The 18,950-nt window shown below is 43.5% G+C and overlaps 1 protein-coding gene and 1 pseudogene across 1 annotated transcript in view; one reads left to right on the top strand and one right to left on the bottom strand.

Moving 5' to 3' along the window:
• The window catches only part of LOC124671928 (40S ribosomal protein S26-like), a 27,905-nt gene extending 16,467 nt beyond the window's left edge, over nt 1-11,438 (top strand). The window contains exons 2-5 of the mRNA XM_047208245.1: nt 8,373-8,465; nt 8,571-8,655; nt 8,851-8,984; nt 11,325-11,438. Coding sequence (XP_047064201.1) covers nt 8,373-8,465; nt 8,571-8,655; nt 8,851-8,984; nt 11,325-11,438 — 426 coding nt within the window. The remainder of the gene's footprint in view (nt 1-8,372; nt 8,466-8,570; nt 8,656-8,850; nt 8,985-11,324) is intronic.
• A 2,524-nt stretch (nt 11,439-13,962) lies between these two features.
• On the bottom strand, nt 13,963-15,739 carry LOC124670739 (annotated as a pseudogene).
• Nucleotides 15,740-18,950: the final 3,211 nt, after the last annotated feature.

The following is an 18,950-nucleotide window of genomic DNA, read 5'->3' as shown; positions in this document are numbered from 1 at the left end:
AAATGCTCTCATACAAGCTAGAGAAGAAAACTAAAACTTGAAACTTCTATTCCTAGAAAGCTAGAGGATGGTTGGGAGCCCATCATTAAAATGAGAGTCAAAGATTTTGATTGTAATGCTTTATGTGATCTTGGTGCAAGTATTTCGTTATGCCTAAGAAAGTCTATGATATGCTTGACTTGCCACCATTGAAAAAGCTGTTATCTAGATGTTAATCTCGCCATAATGCTAAAAAGAAACCTTTGGGGAGAGTTGATAATGTTCATATTATGGTTAATAATAACCTTGTCCCCGTTGATTTTGTTGTCTTGGATATTGAACGCAATGCATCTTGTCCCATTATATTGGGAAGACATTTTCTTCGAACCGTTGGTGCTACTATTGATATGAAGGAAGGTAATATTAAATATCAATTTCCTCTCAAGAAAGGTATGGAACACTTCCCTAGAAAGAGAATGAAGTTACCTTTTGATTCTATTATTAGAACAAATTATGATGTTGATACTTCATCTCTTGATGTTACTTGACATACACTTTTCGCGCCTAGCTGAAAGGCGTTAAAGAAAGCGCTTATGGAAGACAACCCATGTTTTTACTACAGTATTTTTATTTTATATTTGAGTCTTGGAAGTTGTTTACTACTGTAGCAACCTCTCCTTATCTTAGTTTTGAGTTTTGTTGTGCCAAGTAAAGTCTTTGATAGTAAAGTAAGTACTAGATTTGGATTACTGCGCAGTTCCAGATTTCTTTGCTGTCACGAATCTGGGTCTACCTCCCTGTAGGTAGCTCAGAAAATTAAGACAATTTACGTGAATGATCCTCAGATATGTACGCAACTTTCATTCAATTTGAGCATTTTCATTTGAGCAAGTCTGGTGGCCTAATAAAATCCATCTTTACGGACTGTTCTGTTTTGACAGATTCTGCCTTTTATTTCGCATTGCCTCTTTCGCTATGTTGGATGAATTTCTTTGATCCATTAATGTCCAGTAGCTTTATGCAATGTCCAGAAGTGTTAAGAATGATTGTGTCACCTCTGAACATGTTAATTTTTATTGTGCACTAACCCTCTAATGAGTTGTTTCGAGTTTGGTGTGGAGGAAGTTTTCAAGGATCAAGAGAGGAGTATGATGCAATATGATCAAGGAGAGTGAAAGCTCTAAGTTTGGGGATGCCCCGGTGGTTCACCCCTGCATATTCTAAGAAGACTCAGCGTCTAAGCTTGGGGATGCCCAAGGCATCCCCTTCTTCATCGCCAACATTATCCGGTTCCTCCCCTGAAACCATATTTTTATTCCGTCACATCTTATGCACTTTGCTTGGAGCGTCGGTTTGTTTTTGTTTTTGTTTTGTTTGAATAAAATGGATCCTAGCATTCACTTTATGGGAGAGAGACACGCTCCGCTGTAGCATATGGACAAGTATGTCCTTAGGCTCTACTCATAGTATTCATGGCGAAGTTTCTTCTTCGTTAAATTGTTATATGGTTGGAATTGGAAAATGCTACATGTAGTAATTCTAAAATGTCTTGGATAATTTGATACTTGGCAATTGTTGTGCTCATGTTTAAGCTCTTGCATCATATACTTTGCACCCATTAATGAAGAAACACTTAGAGCTTGCTAATTTGGTTTGCATATTTGGTTTCTCTAGAGTCTAGATAATATCTAGTATTGAGTTTTGAACAACAAGGAAGACGGTGTAGAGTCTTATGATGTTTACAATATGTCTTTTATGTGAGTTTTCGCTGTACCGTTCATCCTTGTGTTTGTTTCAAATAACCTTGCTAGCCTAAACCTTGTATCGAGAGGGAATACTTCTCATGCATCCAAAATCCTTGAGCCAACCACTATGCCAATTGTGTCCACCATACCTACCTACTACATGGTATTTATCCGCCATTCCAAAGTAAATTGCTTGAGTGCTACCTTTAAAATTCCATCATTCACCTTTGCAATATATAGCTCATGGGACAAATAGCTTAAAAACTATTGTGGTATTGAATATGTACTTATGCACTTTATCTCTTATTAAGTTGCTTGTCGTGCGATAACCATGTTTCTGGGACGCCATCAACTATTCTTTGTTGAATATCATGTGAGTTGCTATGCATGTCCTTATTGTCCGAAGTAAGAGAGATCTACCACCTTAATGGTTGGAGCATGCATATTGTTAGAGAAGAACATTGGGCCGCTAACTAAAGCCATGAATCATGGTGGAAGTTTCAGTTTTGGACACATATCCTCAATCTCATATGAGAATAATAATTGTTGCCACATGCTTATGCATTAAAGAGGAGTCCATTATCTGTTGTCCATGTTGTCCCGGTATGGATGTCTAAGTTGAGAATAATCAAAAGCGAGAAATCCAAAATGCGAGCTTTCTCCTTGAGACTCTTTGTACGAGGCGGCATGGAGGTACCCATTGTGACACTTGGTTAAAACATGTGCATTGCAAAGATCCGGTAGTCCAAGCTAATTAGGACAAGGTCGCGGGCACTATTAGTATACTATGCATGAGACTTGCAACTTGTAAGATATAATTTACATAACTCATATGCTTTATTACTACCGTTGACAAAATTGTTTAATGTTTTCAAAATAAAAGCTCTAGCACAAATATAGCAATCGATGCTTTCCTCTTTGAAGGACCATTCTCTTTACTTTTATGTTGAGTCAGTTCACCTATCTCTCTCCACCTCAAGAAGCAAACACTTGTGTGAACTATGCATTGATTCCTACATACTTGCATATTGCACTTGTTATATTACTCTATGTTGACAATTATCCATGAGATATACATGTTACAAGTTGAAAGCAACCGCTGAAACTTAATCTTCCTTTGTGTTGCTTCAATGCCTTTACTTTGATTTATTGCTTTATGAGTTAATTCTTATGCAAGACTTATTGATGCTTGTCTTGAAGTACTATTCATGAAAAGTCTTTGCTTTATGATTCACTTGTTTACTCATGTCATTACCATTGTTTTGATCGCTGCATTCACTACATATGTTTACAAATAGTATGATCAAGGTTATGATGGCATGTCACTTCAGAACTTATCTTTGTTATCGTTTTACCTGCTCGGGACGAGCAGAACTAAGCTTGGGGATGCTTGATACGTCTCCGATGTATCGATAATTTCTTATGTTCCATGCCATATTATTGATGATACCTACATGTTTTATGCACACTTTATGTCATATTCGTGCATTTTACGGAACTAACCTATTAACGAGATGCCGAAGTGCCAGTTCCTGTTTTCTGTTGTTTTTGGTTTCAGAAATCCTAGTAACGAAATATTCTCGGAATTGGATGAAATCAAGACCCAGGGGCCTATTTTGCCACGAACCTTCCAGAAGACCGAAGAGCATACGAAGTGGGGCCACGAGGTGGCCAGACCACAAGGCGGCGCGGCCAGAGGGGGGCCCGCGCCGCCCTATGGTGTGGGCCCCTCGTCAGCCCTCCGACTCGCCCTTCCGCCTACTTAAAGCCTCCGTCGCGAAACCCACGATGCGAAAAACCACGATACGGAAAACCTTCCGAGACGCCGCCGCCGCCAATCCCATCTCGGGGGATTACGGAGATCTCCTCCGGCACCTCGCCGGAGAGGGATTCATCTCCGGAGGACTCTACACCGCCATGGTCGCCTCCGGAGTGATGAGTGAGTAGTTCACCCCTGGACTATGGGTCCATAGCGGTAGCTAGATGGTTGTCTTCTCCTCATTGTGCTTCATTGTTGGATCTTGTGAGCTGCCTAACATGATCAAGATCATCTATCCGTAATACTCTATGTTGTGTTTGTCGGGATCCGATGGATAGAGAATACCATGTTATGTTAATTATCAAGTTATTGCATATGTGTTGTTTATGATCTTGCATGCTCTCCGTTATTAGTAGAGGCTCGGCCAAGTTTTTACTCTTAACTCCAAGAGGGAGTATTTATGCTCGATAGTGGGTTCATGCTGCATTGACACACAGGACGAGTGACGAAAAGTTCTAAGGTTGTGTTGTCGTTGTTGCCACTAGGGATAAAACATTGATGCTATGTCCGAGGATGTAGTTATTGATTACATTACGCACCATACTTAATGCAATTGTACATTTGCTTAGCAACTTAATACTGGAAGGGATTCGGACGATAACTCGAAGGTGGACTTTTTAGGCATAGATGCGGTTGGATGGCGGTCTATGTACTTTGTCGTAATGCCCAATTAAATATCACTATACTTATCATGACATGTATGTGCATTGTTATGCCCTCTCTATTTGTCAATTGCCCGATTGTAATTTGTTCACCCAACATGCTTTTATCTTATGGGAGAGACACCTCTAGTGAGCTGTGGACCCCGGTCCATTCTTTTAATACTGAAATACAAATCTGCTCGCAATACTTGTTTTTACTTGTTTTCTTGCAAACAATCATCTTCCACACTATACATCTAATCCTTTGTTACAGCAAGCCGGTGAGATTGACAACCTCACTTGTTTCGTTGGGGCAAAGTACTTTGGTTGTGTTGTGCGGGTTCCACGTTGGCGCCGGAATCTCCGGTGTTGCGCCGCACTACATCCCGCCGCCATCAACCTTCAACGTGCTTCTTGGCTCCTCCTGGTTCGATAAACCTTGGTTTCTTTCACGAGGGAAAACTTGCTGCTGTGCGCATCATACCTTCCTCTTGGGGTTCCCAACGAACGTGTGAAATACACACCATCAGTCCACCATACCTACCTACTACATGGTATTTATCCGCCATTCCAAAGTAAATTGCTTGAGTGCTACCTTTAAAATTCCATCATTCACCTTTGCAATATATAGCTCATGGGACAAATAGCTTAAAAACTATTGTGGTATTGAATATGTACTTATGCACTTTATCTCTTATTAAGTTGCTTGTTGTGCGATAACCATGTTTTACGGGGACGCCATCAACTATTCTTTGTTGAATATCATGTGAGTTGCTATGCATGTCCGTCTTGTCTGAAGTAAGAGAGATCTACCACGTTAATGGTTGGAGCATGCATATTGTTAGAGAAGAACATTGGGCCGCTAACTAAAGCCATGATTCATGGTGGAAGTTTCAGTCTTGGACATATATCCTCAATCTCATATGAGAATAATAATTGTTGCCACATGCTTATGCATTAAAGAGGAGTCCATTATCTCGTTGTCCATGTTGTCCCGGTATGGATGTCTAAGTTGAGAATAATCAAAAGCGAGAAATCCAAAATGCGAGCTTTCTCCTTAGACCTTTGTACGGGCGGCATGGAGGTACCCCATTGTGACACTTGGTTAAAACATGTGCATTGCAAAGATCCGGTAGTCCAAGCTAATTAGGACAAGGTGCGGGCACTATTAGTATACTATGCATGAGGCTTGCAACTTGTAAGATATAATTTTCATAACTCATATGCTTTATTACTACCGTTGACAAAATTGTTTCATGTTTTCAAAATAAAAGCTCTAGCACAAATATAGCAATCGATGCTTTCCTCTTTGAAGGACCATTCTTTTTACTTTTATGTTGAGTCAGTTCACCTATCTCTCTCCACCTCAAGAAGCAAACACTTGTGTGAACTATGCATTGATTCCTACATACTTGCATATTGCACTTGTTATATTACTCTATGTTGACAATTATCCATGAGATATACATGTTACAAGTTGAAAGCAACCGCTGAAACTTAATCTTCCTTTGTGTTGCTTCAATACCTTTACTTTGATTTATTGCTTTATGAGTTAACTCTTATGCAAAACTTATTGATGCTTGTCTTGAAGTACTATTCATGAAAAGTCTTTGCTTTATGATTCACTTGTTTACTCATGACATTACCATTGTTTTGATCGCTGCATTCATTACATATGTTTACAAATAGTATGATCAAGGTTATGATGGCATGTCACTTCAGAAATTATCTTTGTTATCGTTTTACCTGCTCGGGACGAGCAGTAACTAAGCTTGGGGATGCCGATACGTCTCCAACGTATCGATAATTTCTTATGTTCCATGCCACATTATTGATGATACCTACATGTTTTATGCACACTTTATGTCATATTCGTGCATTTTCCGGAACTAACCTATTAACAAGATGCCGAAGAGCCGATTCTTGTTTTTCTGATGTTTTTGGTTTCAGAAATCCTAGTAACGAAATATTCTCGGAATTGGACGAAATCAAGACCCAGGGTCCTATTTTGCCACGAAGCTTCCAGAAGACCGAAGAGGAGTCGAAGTGGGGCCACGAGGGGCCGACACTATAGGGCGGCGCGGCCCAGGTCTTGGCCGCGCCGACCTGTAGTGTGGGGCCCCCGTGTGGCCCCCCACGTTGCCCTTCCACCTACTTAAAGCCTCCGTCGCGAAACCCCTGAGGCAAAAAACCACGATACGGAAAACCTATCGAGGCGCCGCCGCCCCAATCCCATCTCGGGGGATTACGGAGATCTCCTCCGGCACCTCGCCGGAGAGGGATTCATCTCCCGAAGGACTCTACACCGCCATGGTCGCCTCCGGAGTGATGAGTGAGTAGTTCACCCCTGGACTATGGGTCCATAGCAGTAGCTAGATGGTTGTCTTCTCCTTATTGTGCTTCATTGTTGGATCTTGTGAGCTGCCTAACATGATCAAGATCATCTATTTGTAATACTCTATGTTGTGTTTGTCGGGATCCGATGGATAGAGAATACCATGTTATGTTAATTATCAAGTTATTACATATGTGTTGTTTATGATCTTGCATGCTCTCCGTTATTAGTAGAGGCTCTGGCCAAGTTGATGCTAGTAACTCCAAGAGGGAGTATTTATGCTCGATAGTGGGTTCATGCCTGCATTGACACGGGGGAGTGACAGAAACCCCTAAGGTTGTGTTGTGCTGTTGCCACTAGGGATAAAACATTGATGCTATGTCCGAGGATGTAGTTATTGATTACATTACGCACCATACTTAATGCAATTGTTTGTTGTTTAGCAACTTAATACTGGAAGGGGTTCGGACGATAACCTGAAGGTGGACTTTTAGGCATAGATGCAGTTGGATGGCGGTCTATGTACTTTGTCGTAATGCCCAATTAAATCTCACTCGTACTTATCATGACATGTATGTGCATTGTTATGCCCTCTCTATTTGTCAATTGCCCGACCGTAATTTGTTCACCCAACATGCTTTTATCTTATGGGAGAGACACCTCTAGTGAGCTCGTGGACCCCGGTCCATTCTTTTAATACTGAAATACAAATCTGCTGCAATACTTGTTTTACTGTTTTCTCTGCAAACAATCATCTTCCACACAATACGGTTAATCCTTTGTTACAGCAAGCCGGTGAGATTGACAACCTCATTGTTTCGTTGGGGCAAAGTACTTTGGTTGTGTTGTGCGGGTTCCACATTGGCGCCGGAATCTCCGGTGTTGCGCCGCACTACATCCCGCCGCCATCAACCTTCAACGTGCTTCTTGACTCCTACTGGTTCGATTAAACCTTGGTTTCTTACTGAGGGAAACTTGCCGCTGTGCGCATCACACCTTCCTCTTGGGGTTCCCAACGAACGTGTCAATTACACGCATCACTAGCCCAAGCTGACATCGTCATGGGTGTCAGCGCCGACACCTCTTAGCTACTCACCGCCTCCGGGGCCACCAGCCCACGACCGATGACCGCAGTGCAACCAACCGCACAGACGTAGACCTCGCGTTGCAGCCTCTATACCGCCGCCTCCAGGCATGCGCCGCCACCTCCATGGCCGCGCCTACTCCAAGCTTCGGGACCTCCGCCTTGCCACCAAACAGCTCCGCCACATCACACCTTCTCCCGCCGTACACCACTGCTCACCACCGCTCCTAAAAAGAACGCATGATAGTGCGAATAATGTGTTCCTTTGAAAAAGAAAAGGAAAAATAAAAAAGAAAGTATTTTTTCTCACACATTTAATATGTTTCCTTTTTTAGAACATATGTTTCCTTTTTTAGAAATCACATTTTGTTCAGCACTAACAAGTCACATTTAATCCCCTCAAAAACAAGTCACATTTAATAGAGCTTCGACCTTTGCAAGCGGAAAATATAAATGCGCCTTTGCTTACGCTCACGAGCTTCACAAGTCACAACGTGGACCGTCGATCTACGAACGAACCGCCTGGATGCTACCCGGCTACCTGCCACCTCTTTATAAGGGCCACCCCGCCGCCGCCTAGACAAACCCTACACAAAGACCCGGAGACTCCGGAGCTCGCTCGAAGACGCCGCCGCCGACCTCGCGCCGTACTCCTCGCGCTCGCCCTCGCCATGGTAAGATCCGATCGCCAGTGTTTTCATCTCGACTGCGTCGTGCGGTCCAATGCCGGTCTGACCCGCGCGCTCTCTTTTGCTTCTGTAAATCGCAGACCGTGAAGCGCCGGAACCACGGCCGCAACAAGCACGGACGCGGCCATGTCAGGTTCGTCCGCTGCAACAACTGCGCCAAGACCATCCCAAAGGCAAGTTTGATCATGTTCCCGTTGTCCAAAACCATCTTCTTGTAGTGCGCAAATCGCCATGTCAGTTTGTTGATTATGGTGGGTTTTCTTTGGTGGTGCGCGCAGGACAAGGCGATCAAGAGGTTTCGGGTGTCGAACGTCGTGGAACCGGCAGCCATGAGAGATCTCCAGGAGGCGTGCGTCTTTGATGGTGTGGTTTCGCTTCCTCCTTTGATTTTTTGTTTTTTGCTTTTAACTGTTGGATCAGTGATCGCGACCAGGCTGCAGTATTCCAAGAATGCAACTTGTTAATTTCATCTCGCCCCTGTTCTTCGATCCTCATGTGAATTGAAAGCTTCCATCTCTTGATGCGTTTGATACATGATTGACAAGTCTTTCTGTGCAGGTTACGTTTTGCCCAAGCTTTACGAGAAGCAGCATTGGTGCGTGGGCTGCGCCATCCACCAGCACAAAGTTCGTGTCCGCTCCCGTAAAGACCGGAAGAACCGGGCACCTCCGCAGCAACGCTTCCGTCCCAGGGTATGGGCTCCTAGTTTATCTTTGTACCCTACCCTTCCTTTCCTTGTCACCTGAATGCTTGATCTGGGGACATCAACTTGTCTTTTGCATTTAGTGTTGATTTACTAAAATGGGTATTTTTTTACCGTTTTGCTAAGTCTCAGGTGACTGAGATTTTTCTATGTCTCAGTCGACCCCAGAACCATTGGTTCTGCTTTTGAGATTCGTGCAACCAGTGAACGGAAATAAAAATTATAAGTCACGCGCCCTAGGGTAGTCGAACTCAGGACCCCTCGGTTCGAGGAGCGATGTCGATACGACCACGAGAACAGTTCATTACGGTAGAGAACCGCTACTTCAGATATATATAGCATACTGCACTTGTTTTGTTTCATTTTGTACAAATAGCAAAGTAGACGGCATTTGTGCTTATAATATTTTCTTATGTCTTTTTTATGATTGTTTATATTACTTTTGCATTTTTTATTTGATATTCATCAAAAAATGCAAACCATGCTTTATATGTATTATATATTTTTATTATTTATGTTGGTTGTATTTTTCTGTTTTTTATAATATATATAGATTTCATCGGGTTTTTAATATGAGTTACATTTTTTTAAGAAATGTGCAACTAGTAAAGTTTTTCATACGAGTTTCAATTTTTTTTACGAAATGTGCAACTAGCAACCAATTATTGATTATTGATACGCGTTACACTTTTCTAAATAAATATGTAATTATAATTTTTTTAATATAAGTTGTATTTTTCTCAAGAAATGTGCAACTAGAAACCTATTTTTAATATGAGTTGCACTTTTTCTCAAGAAATATGCAACTAGCAGTCTATATTCAATGTGAGTTGCACTTTTCGAAGAAATATACAACTCCATATGGTTTCAATATGAGTTTCATTTTTTCTACAGAAATGTGCAACTAGCTACCGCTTATTGATACGAGTTGCACTTTTCTAAAGAAATGTGCAATTAGAAGCTTTTTTTATACGAGTTGCACTTTTCTCAAAAAATATGCAATTGGAAACCTATTTTTTAATATGAGTTGCACTTTTTTCTCAAGAAATATGCAACTTGAATTCTATATTCAATGTTAGTTGCACATTCCATCTAGTATTAATATGAGATGCGTTTTTTCTCAAGAAATATGCAACTAGCTACCGGTTATTGATGCGAGTTACACTTTTCTAAAGAATGTGTAACTAGAAGTTTTTTTAATACGAGTTATACTTTTCTCAAGACATGTGCAACTAGGAACCGATTTTTAATATGAGTTGCACTTTTCTCAAGAAATGTGTAATTAGCATATCTTTTGGTTCCATATTTTTGTCTTTTTTCACTTGTTTTTCGATTTTAAATGACTGACATCTTCAATTAAATTTGTGAAAAGGTCTAAGAAACATTTACTTTTATTATTTTTTATGAAGTTCCTTTAGTACTAGGCTAAGTGAAATCTAAACAGTTGTTAATTAACTTTGTATACAATTAAAACGATATTGTTTAATTGGCAGCTGGCTAGCTAGCACAACATGCGTGCACAGCTGCACATGCTGGGGTGCATGCTCCGTCTGTGCATGTATGTCAATTGTCAAGTGGCCTCATGATGCTAGGACGTCGAGTGAGACACACTAAAATCTCAGTCAACTGTTACATAGGCACTCCCTTTTTTTATGTTCCTTGTTTAACAACTTCGTTAGCTATTTGCCGACCAAGGATCATACTAGTTTGTCTCCTCTTTTTCCCTATTGCTTACATTGTGTGAATTTATAGTCAAATGTTTTTTTAGTACAACTGAATTATCCTTGTCCAATTTATGCTATCGATATTTTTTGTTTCAGTTGTTCCCGAGACTTTTAAATACAGAATTTATCTGAATTTAATATTCAACTAAATGCTAGCAAATATTATTGCCAAAAAGTTCAATTGCCCCTATCCTTTTGGCATGGACGATGTCTGTGGTATATCACATTGCACGAGGAAATCTGTTTTGCTGTAAATCGTCAGTATAATAGCTAGTTAGGTAATAACACCACTTGTTTCCATCCTTACGGCTGCTTTGTTCTGGCGTGGTAGTTGTTATTTTGATTTCTGTACTCATGTACTTAGTGTTTCCTAACAGCGGTTAGTAATCGGTTAGGCCAAGTGCTAAGTGTAGGATACACTGAAAAGGCTTTGTCTTGATAGCTCTTTTAATCTTGTTAGCCAAGGCGGCACAGTGCAGCACAGATTGTTTTCAGCCAAAGCTTAGTCTTGATAGCTCTTTTTTCTTTGCTAGAACATCATCTATTGCTGTGATTTCTACCGTCTGGTATAATGCTTAATGCACCTTATGGCTTTCATTTTGCAGGAGGAAAGACCTGGGGGCCAAGCTCCTCGTCCTGGTGGTGTCGGTGGGGGTCCTGGTGGTGTCGGCGGTGGTTTCGGCACCGGTGCTCCAGCTCCCAATGTCGCTGGCACCTGATTTGGCCTCCTCTGAGTGCTCTGCTTGTTTTAACCAGTCTAGATCTTACCGTACAACTATCGTAATGCTAGTAGTGGGTACTGGATGAGTTCCGTACTTTTTTGCATCGAAAAACCTGTTATGTGGCTAGGCCAAATGTTATCTATGATCTACCTAGTTGTGAGCATCGGTTATGGACAAGGCTATCTGCTACCTTCATATGTTATTACTCAGTAGGCACCACTTGTTATTGTCTCTTTTTATCTGGTTAACTGCAGTTCCATATGGTTTTAGCCCCAACTTGTTTCAGTTACCTTGCATTGCAAAATCTTGCTTGATTCTATTCGGTTACTGAATTCAATTGTTTGCAATTGCTGGTGGGCGTGAACTGCTCGCCTGTGAGTGGACGTGCTCAGGAGGAAGTGTACCAAATTTTAGTTATCTACATTCTGACAGCACACATTTTCTTTGTGTGTTCATGAATTTAAAGTTCATTTTTAAAATTTTAATTACGTAACATTACCGTGTCTTTAGCTGTTATGTTTACCTTGTGGGGAAAGAAAACTTGAGAGCCCCTGGCAGTGCATCGGACATCCAACTAGAAGGATTTTGAATAATGTTACTCTCTCCATCCATAAGAGGATCAAAGATTTGTCCAAATTTAGATGTATCTATACACTAAATAGTACTTATCTACTTTTGGTTGGTTATACCTGAAAAAGTCTTAGATGTTCTACAGTATATGTTTTCCTGATAATGCTGTATTCAGATTGGTGTTTCAGTTGATAACCGAAAAAACAAAAGAACAACTTCTAAGGTAAACCTACGCTTGCCAACTAAAGAGTACAAAAGCAAGCAATAAAGCGTCGTCAACGAGGGAAGATCGGACTTGAATCAAAGAAACAAAAGTCGCGGGGCTCTCAATTAATTTCTAAACACCGTACCCACCATTGTATTTTGCAACAATAAAATTGATAGATAGATATGTACTGAGAATAGTGTGTTTCCTTCGGAAGTGATATTTTTCTCTTAGGTGCATATGCTTTCTTTATTTTGAAATGCATTTTCGATACATTTTAAAATGTTAAAAAAAATTAAACGAAAAATTTACGCCTACATCTTCACATGCTACGCGCACACAAAGTATATCCATTAAAATTAGACTTGTCCTTTGGGTTGTGCAAACAACAATGGTGTTAAAAATAAGCCTCTTTGGAACACATATTTTGTTTTTTTTCACATCAAAATAAAAACTAGCGGTTTTTTCGCGAAACTGTATCAACGAGTACATACATTGTTGAGATGTAAATGTGAAATATTCGCAAAAAAAGAGATGTAAATTTGATTTTTATTGGAATTTTTAATAATTAGAAATATGTTTTTTTGGGTGGAGGGAGCATATGCAGCCGGGAGCCGAATTGAATTTCCGGTTTCCTTTCACTCTGAATAAGGTTTTGATATTTGAAAATATGTTAATGTAATTAGTTTATGTAAATTGTTATTCCTACATGTCCAACTAATAAGTGCTCAAAGAGAAGCTTATAAGGGAGCGCCTACGTCTTAGTTGACTCTGAATTTACAAAATCTTAGTTCATTTTACTAATTTGTTGATGTAGTGCATTTTCAAATATTCACTGTAATGTAATATTTTTTTATTGTGGAAATTGTACTTTCTTATCTATTTTTAAAAATGTTATATTTACTTATCTACTTTTGATCGGTTAAACCCAAACGTGTATATATGTAGAACAAAAATTGATTTCTAAATACCCAGCATTGAAATATGATAACTTCAGATAGATTTTTTTCCGAGTAAATTAGGAACTTTACATTACATTGATTAATCTGCATTCTTATTGTTCTATATGCTTGCTAATAAAAGTTGATTACTAAACACCCAGCATTGTATTTTAAAACAATACAGTGGATATATATATGTGTAGTGAGAATAGCGTGTTTCCTTCGCTCCGAAAAAAAGGATTTTAATATTTGGAAAGATGGTAAGGAATTAGTTTATGTAAGTTGTTATTCCTAAATATCCAACCAATAAGTGCTCAAAGAGAAGTTTATAAGGGAGTGCCTATGTGTAGTAGACTCTTAGTTGACTCCGAATTTACAAAGTATTAGTTCATTTTACAAATTTGTTCACGGCAATCTTTCTTTACGGAAAGTATATTGTTTGTTTAAAAAGTGTAAATTCTTGCTGGATTATCAATCTTGGATCGACGGTTCTTGGCGTTGACTACCTAAGAAGTGGAGTATGCTTAAAAGTACTGATTGGCTCAACTTTATCTAAAATGGAGGGGGTAAGTTTTTCAGAAAAATATATGTAAATTCTTGCTGAGATCTCAATTTTGATCAACGGTTCTCGGCGTTGACTGTGATACTTAAGAGGTAGAGTATGCTTTAAAAGACTCGTTGTTCGAGGGTTAGCAAAACCGTTTATGAAAAGAAGAAGGTTTACCAAAATAATTTCCACCAAATTGTAGCCCCCGACCGAGACGAACAGCCACGATTGCCAAAGTTAAAGCCCAAGCTAATTAAGTTAGTCCACCAGCTGAACGCCATTGGGGTAATCCTCGCAATGGCGGACGTGGCGGACGAGGTTGCCACTGTCAGCGCCCGCCCTGGTTTTGCAGTCGTAGTGCGGCGCGTTGTGGAAGCAGGGCTCGATCGTTGGGGCGAGACGGCACGGTGGCTCGGGTCCCTTCCCGTCGACGGGGGTCATGAGCACCCAGGGCCTCAGCCCGGCGAGCCCTGGCTGACGTACCCGAACGTGGAGGCGGCGGACGTGACCACCACGTCCGAGAAGCTGAGCAGCACCATCTCCGCGAAGGCCTTCTGGTTGTGGTGCCGCTCCTCCGAGTGCTGCGCGCCCAGGTGCGTGGGCTGGAACACGCTCACCGCCCCGCCTCCCGCCGCGCCGTGCTCGTAGTACATGCCGCTGAGCTTCTCGTAGTACTCCCCGCGCAGCGACACGATGAGCACGGCCTTGCGCTTCGTCGTCGTCTCCTGATGATCAGGGGCAGCAGCGGCAGAGCTTACGTTGTTGTCGACGGCGGGCAGGATGCCCTCGCCGTACGCGCACCAGATGATCTGGCTGTAGCGTTCGTCGGCGGAGATGGGGGTGAACTTGAAGTCGCGCACCTGGAGGCCCACCCGCTCCTCCGCCGGGGCGAGGTACGAGGTGTGGTACCGCGCCACCATGGCCCACACCGTGTTGCTCGGGTGGAACAGGTAGCGCCCGAGGTGGTGGAACACAGCTTCGCGGCGCGGGAACAGGCGGTCCAGCTCGCGCTCGTACCGCGGGACCAGGAAGAGGCCCGGCACGAAGTAATTGTCGGAGCGGAGCACGAGCCAGGGCACGCCGCGCACCGCGTCCTGCCCGTCGTCGCAGAAGAAGCGCCGGTCGTTCGGCTGGTAGTTGTTCTGTAGATGCAGGTACATCCACGGCGCCGGCGGGTCCCTGGACCCCTCGCCACGGCGCAGCGCGTTTCCGAGGCTCTCCGGGGTGCGGGTGTTGAAGCGCTCCATGCTCCGGATGGGGAAGTCTTTCTCCGGGAGCACCCAGGTGCTGGAGCCGGGGAACGGCTCGCAGAAGATGTCGTCGAGGTCGTGGCCGGGGTGTTGGACGAGGAGGACGCGGTCGGTGAGCAGCGCGTAGAGGAAGGCGGCGGCGGTGGAGATGATGCGGTTGCCGAGGCCCGCTTGGGGTGTCCACACGATGTAGCTGCACTCGGCCGCCGGGTCGGCCTCGGAGGTACTGTTCGAGGACGCCGGCCCGGGCGCCGGCGCATGCTCGTCCATGGAGTCACGCAGGCGGGCGACGGCGCGCGAGTAGGACGAGGTGCCGGGCCCGCAGCGGCGGTGGAGGGACTCGTAGCGTCGGAGGCGCGAGACGAGGTGCGGGGACATGACGTGGAGTGACGGCCGGCGGTAGAGCGATGCTCGGTAGCGGCTGAGGCAGGAGCCGTCGTCGAAGTCCGGCGAGAGGAGACCGCCGAGGAGCCGGTCGCGGGTGTCCGGGACCGTCGCCGAGGAGCCGGCGCGGCCTAGGCCTTGGTCGGACACTACATACAGTTCAAGCATGTCGATCGTCTTGTTACTTTTTCGTATACCGATTACTGAGTTACTGACAATTGCAAGATCAACAATTCAACATGCATGTACGTACCAGCGCTTAAGACTAGCCGGACTCCGGCCGGCGAGACCCACGTAGACATGAGCAGCACGGCCATCAGGCTTAACGTGATCACTATTAGCACCATCGGCCGCACAACGCCGGACGAGTGCCCCTGATCGGAGGTCTTGCCGTCCTCCATCTTGAGTATCACTAGCATGACGAAGCTGGTGCACACAAGCGCGATATGGTGATCGATCCAATCTGTTTTCGCATTGTGGACTTGTGGTAGTCAACTGGTTAATTAAAAACCACCAAAAGGCCTAAAAAGCGCGAGTTGCGACGGCTTGCACGGTTGCACCTTCGTCAAGCAAAAGTTTCTGTGGAATGAAACCACCGGACCTGAACCACGCGCAGGAGATCAGCGATGAGTGGCAACTTTGGACTTCTAGTCGTGGTTTAGGTAGACCCGAGGGCGAGGAGTAGTCGTTGTTTTCGGTGGGTGGTGTGGCCGGCTCCGTCTGTGGTTGCCTGGCGCAACAGTCTATACCCTGTACTAGACGATGTCCATTCTTTTTCGAGCTTAATACAAAACAAGCAAATCTCCTGCGCGTACTCGAAAAAAAATTAGATAGAAGACTTGAAATAAGTTCAACCTTGAATTAACGAAGCCATCAACAGGAGCTGAACAAAATCATATGTCCAAAACTTTCCCTATACCGTACCAATGGTCCGTTATAGACGTGCAACCTAAGAGTGCATGCAATTCTAGAGGTGCCCTAAGAATCAATAATCTTGTGGAAATTTAATTCAGCTCCCGGGTGCATATGCTTCCTCCACCAATAAATAAAATTAAAATATCGAAATTTTAACAAAAAAAATCTATTTGTATATCTTCACAATATATGTGTGTTCGTCAAGTTTCATGAGGAACCAATATTTTGTGTGATCTACGTAAAAAAGTAGAAAATTTATCTTCCGAAAAACCTCAGTTTTACATTGAATTTTATCTTTTTTCACATGTCACACGATAAGTCGATTTTTCATGAAACTAGCATATGAAGATGTACATGTGCATTTTCTTTTCAATTTTTAAAATTTCAAAATATGTATATCATGCATTTTAAAATATGCAGAGCATATGCTCCCATGTGGCAAAACACCAATCTTGTAATCTTGAAAAATTATAAAGAGCGCATGGTTCAAAAATTTCTCCGGTGGAATGCGGCGGTGGCTGTCAGATCTTCAAGTGGACAGCGGATGATAACTTCTGAAAATTACCAACTTTTTTTACTAACAGGTGGCAATTCTAGGTTGGGTTGCTAATTAGCTTCACTTGCAACCGGCCTACGTGCAAACCCATGTATAGCAAGAAAAAAATGAGTTCCAACTCACGTGCAACTCATGTATAACTACAAGAATCTAAGTTGTAACTCACATGTAACTAAAAATCTCAGTTGCAACTCAAATGCAACCAATGTGCAACGGAGAATTATTTTCCCAGTTACAACTCCCGTGCAACTCATATGTAACTGAAAAAATCTCACTTGCAACATATCTACAACCCACAGGGCAAATAAATCATGATTTAAATTTAACGGTTGTAGAGTTGAATGCGCTCTAACTTAATTATCACTCTTGATTGAGAATTAGTAAAAATGTAATGTTTACATATATGCATGTTGTTTCTTTTTGGTTTGGCCTTACTTCATGGCCTACGCTATGCGTTGACCTTGTTCAGTGTGTGCCCTCATGGACGGAATGAATAACGCGGGGTAAAGTGGCAATCATAATTCCACCCTAAGCTAGCGCGAGCCGACCAAATCAAACACCACCATGTGGTATACGTGGTGAGCAACTAAAACAATTGTTATACAAAATGAAATCAAACAGCACCAGCTCATGTATTATCATGTAAGTATATGTTATACTACTATAGTTGCTACTATGAATACATGGTATTGGTTGTAAATAAAAAAACACTACCACCAGATGCTCCCTAGATCTCACCCGCTTGATGCACAGCCGACAGCGGCGGGCATGGTTTCCAGCTGCGTTCCCAGGGCAATAGTGCCGACAGCGTCCAAGCGACGGTTGTGCAAATCCTGCGTATTTTCAGGTCATTGCTTCAAAATTAAGTAGCTTGGACACTCGGCAAAGTGGCCGTGTTGTAAAGCCTCAAGAAGCTCAAAACCGTAAGGAAAAAACCTAGCTGGTCATTGTTTTAGGATGTTTTTTTCCTGCACATCTAGAATATAGATATATAAAATCCAGCTGAATTTTCTAGTTCAGGCGACTAGGTGTTTGGGAGCGATCTTTCTTGACAACGAAAGAACAAAATCTACGAGTTCAACACTAGTTAGGTTTTCTTATTTTATAATTTTAAAACCATGTTCCAAACTATGTAGTAGTTTGTGTTTGTTTCTATCTATGGTTAAATAAAAAGGAAAAAATAGGTAAAATATTTATGGGTCGCCCGTTGTGAGCACTCCAGACGTAAAACGGACGTGTAATCAAAAATAACGATTTTCATGTCCGCGAGACGACGCAAACTGACGCACGCGACCACTTTCAGTGGCATCGCCCTGTTTGGAGGAGATGTCCTAAGAAAAGATGGAAGTGGGAAGAGTGAGGTGTCAGTCACAAGGCATGTAGGGAAATGCAGATTGATGAACTACCAGCTTACATGTGCTGAACCCACATGGTGGTAGCATTTCACATGGCAAATGCTTAGTACATAAATACAGGCGCGACGGCCCTCCCCTCCTCTCTCCCTCGCGTCGGCCCTCTAGGCGACCGTGGGAGAGAACCCTAGATCACGCCGCCGCCACCTCTCCCAATCATCCCTCCCCTTCTCATCGCCCCTGAAGGCGTCCGTCGGCAAGTCTGTGTGGCGCCGGTGATGGGGGCGGCGGGGAACTACTCTCCCCCCCCCACACGTGCAGTTGCAGGGAGGAAGGAGGCCGTGTGGGGGGGATGGACTATGCCGATGGGACGCTGTGACGGCCCTCCTCCCTCCGCACCTCCCTCCGTTCCCCTCTCCGGCTCGGCATCACCGGCGCATGGTAGTGGTGCCTGGTGGCTGGGTGCTATGCTCCGCTGACCGGGCTGGGACCATGGATTCAGGGCGGCGGCCTTGGGCGCAGGGTGGGGCCTCGTCGATAGCGGCAGGTGGCGGTTGATGGTGATGTTGTTTGTGCTCTTCTGCCATGTGGTCGGTGAAGTGGCGGCGGCCGCGGGCCTGGTGCGGAGGTCGCCCGGCGGGCCTCCATCATCAGATCCGAAGACGGGTGTTGTTCCTCCCAGCGGTGCTCATCCCACCTCCCCGGCCCCAGACTCCCTCCGGTGGTTTGGTGAGGGCGGTCGGATGTGGGCTGACAGTGGCGGCCACGAGGTCGACGACACTAACGGCG

The sequence above is a fragment of the Lolium rigidum genome, chromosome 7 (assembly GCF_022539505.1).
Source record: "Lolium rigidum isolate FL_2022 chromosome 7, APGP_CSIRO_Lrig_0.1, whole genome shotgun sequence".
Taxonomy (NCBI): Eukaryota; Viridiplantae; Streptophyta; class Magnoliopsida; order Poales; family Poaceae; genus Lolium; species Lolium rigidum.
Note: the sequence above shows the minus strand (reverse complement) of the source record. Positions and strands in the feature narration are given on the sequence as shown.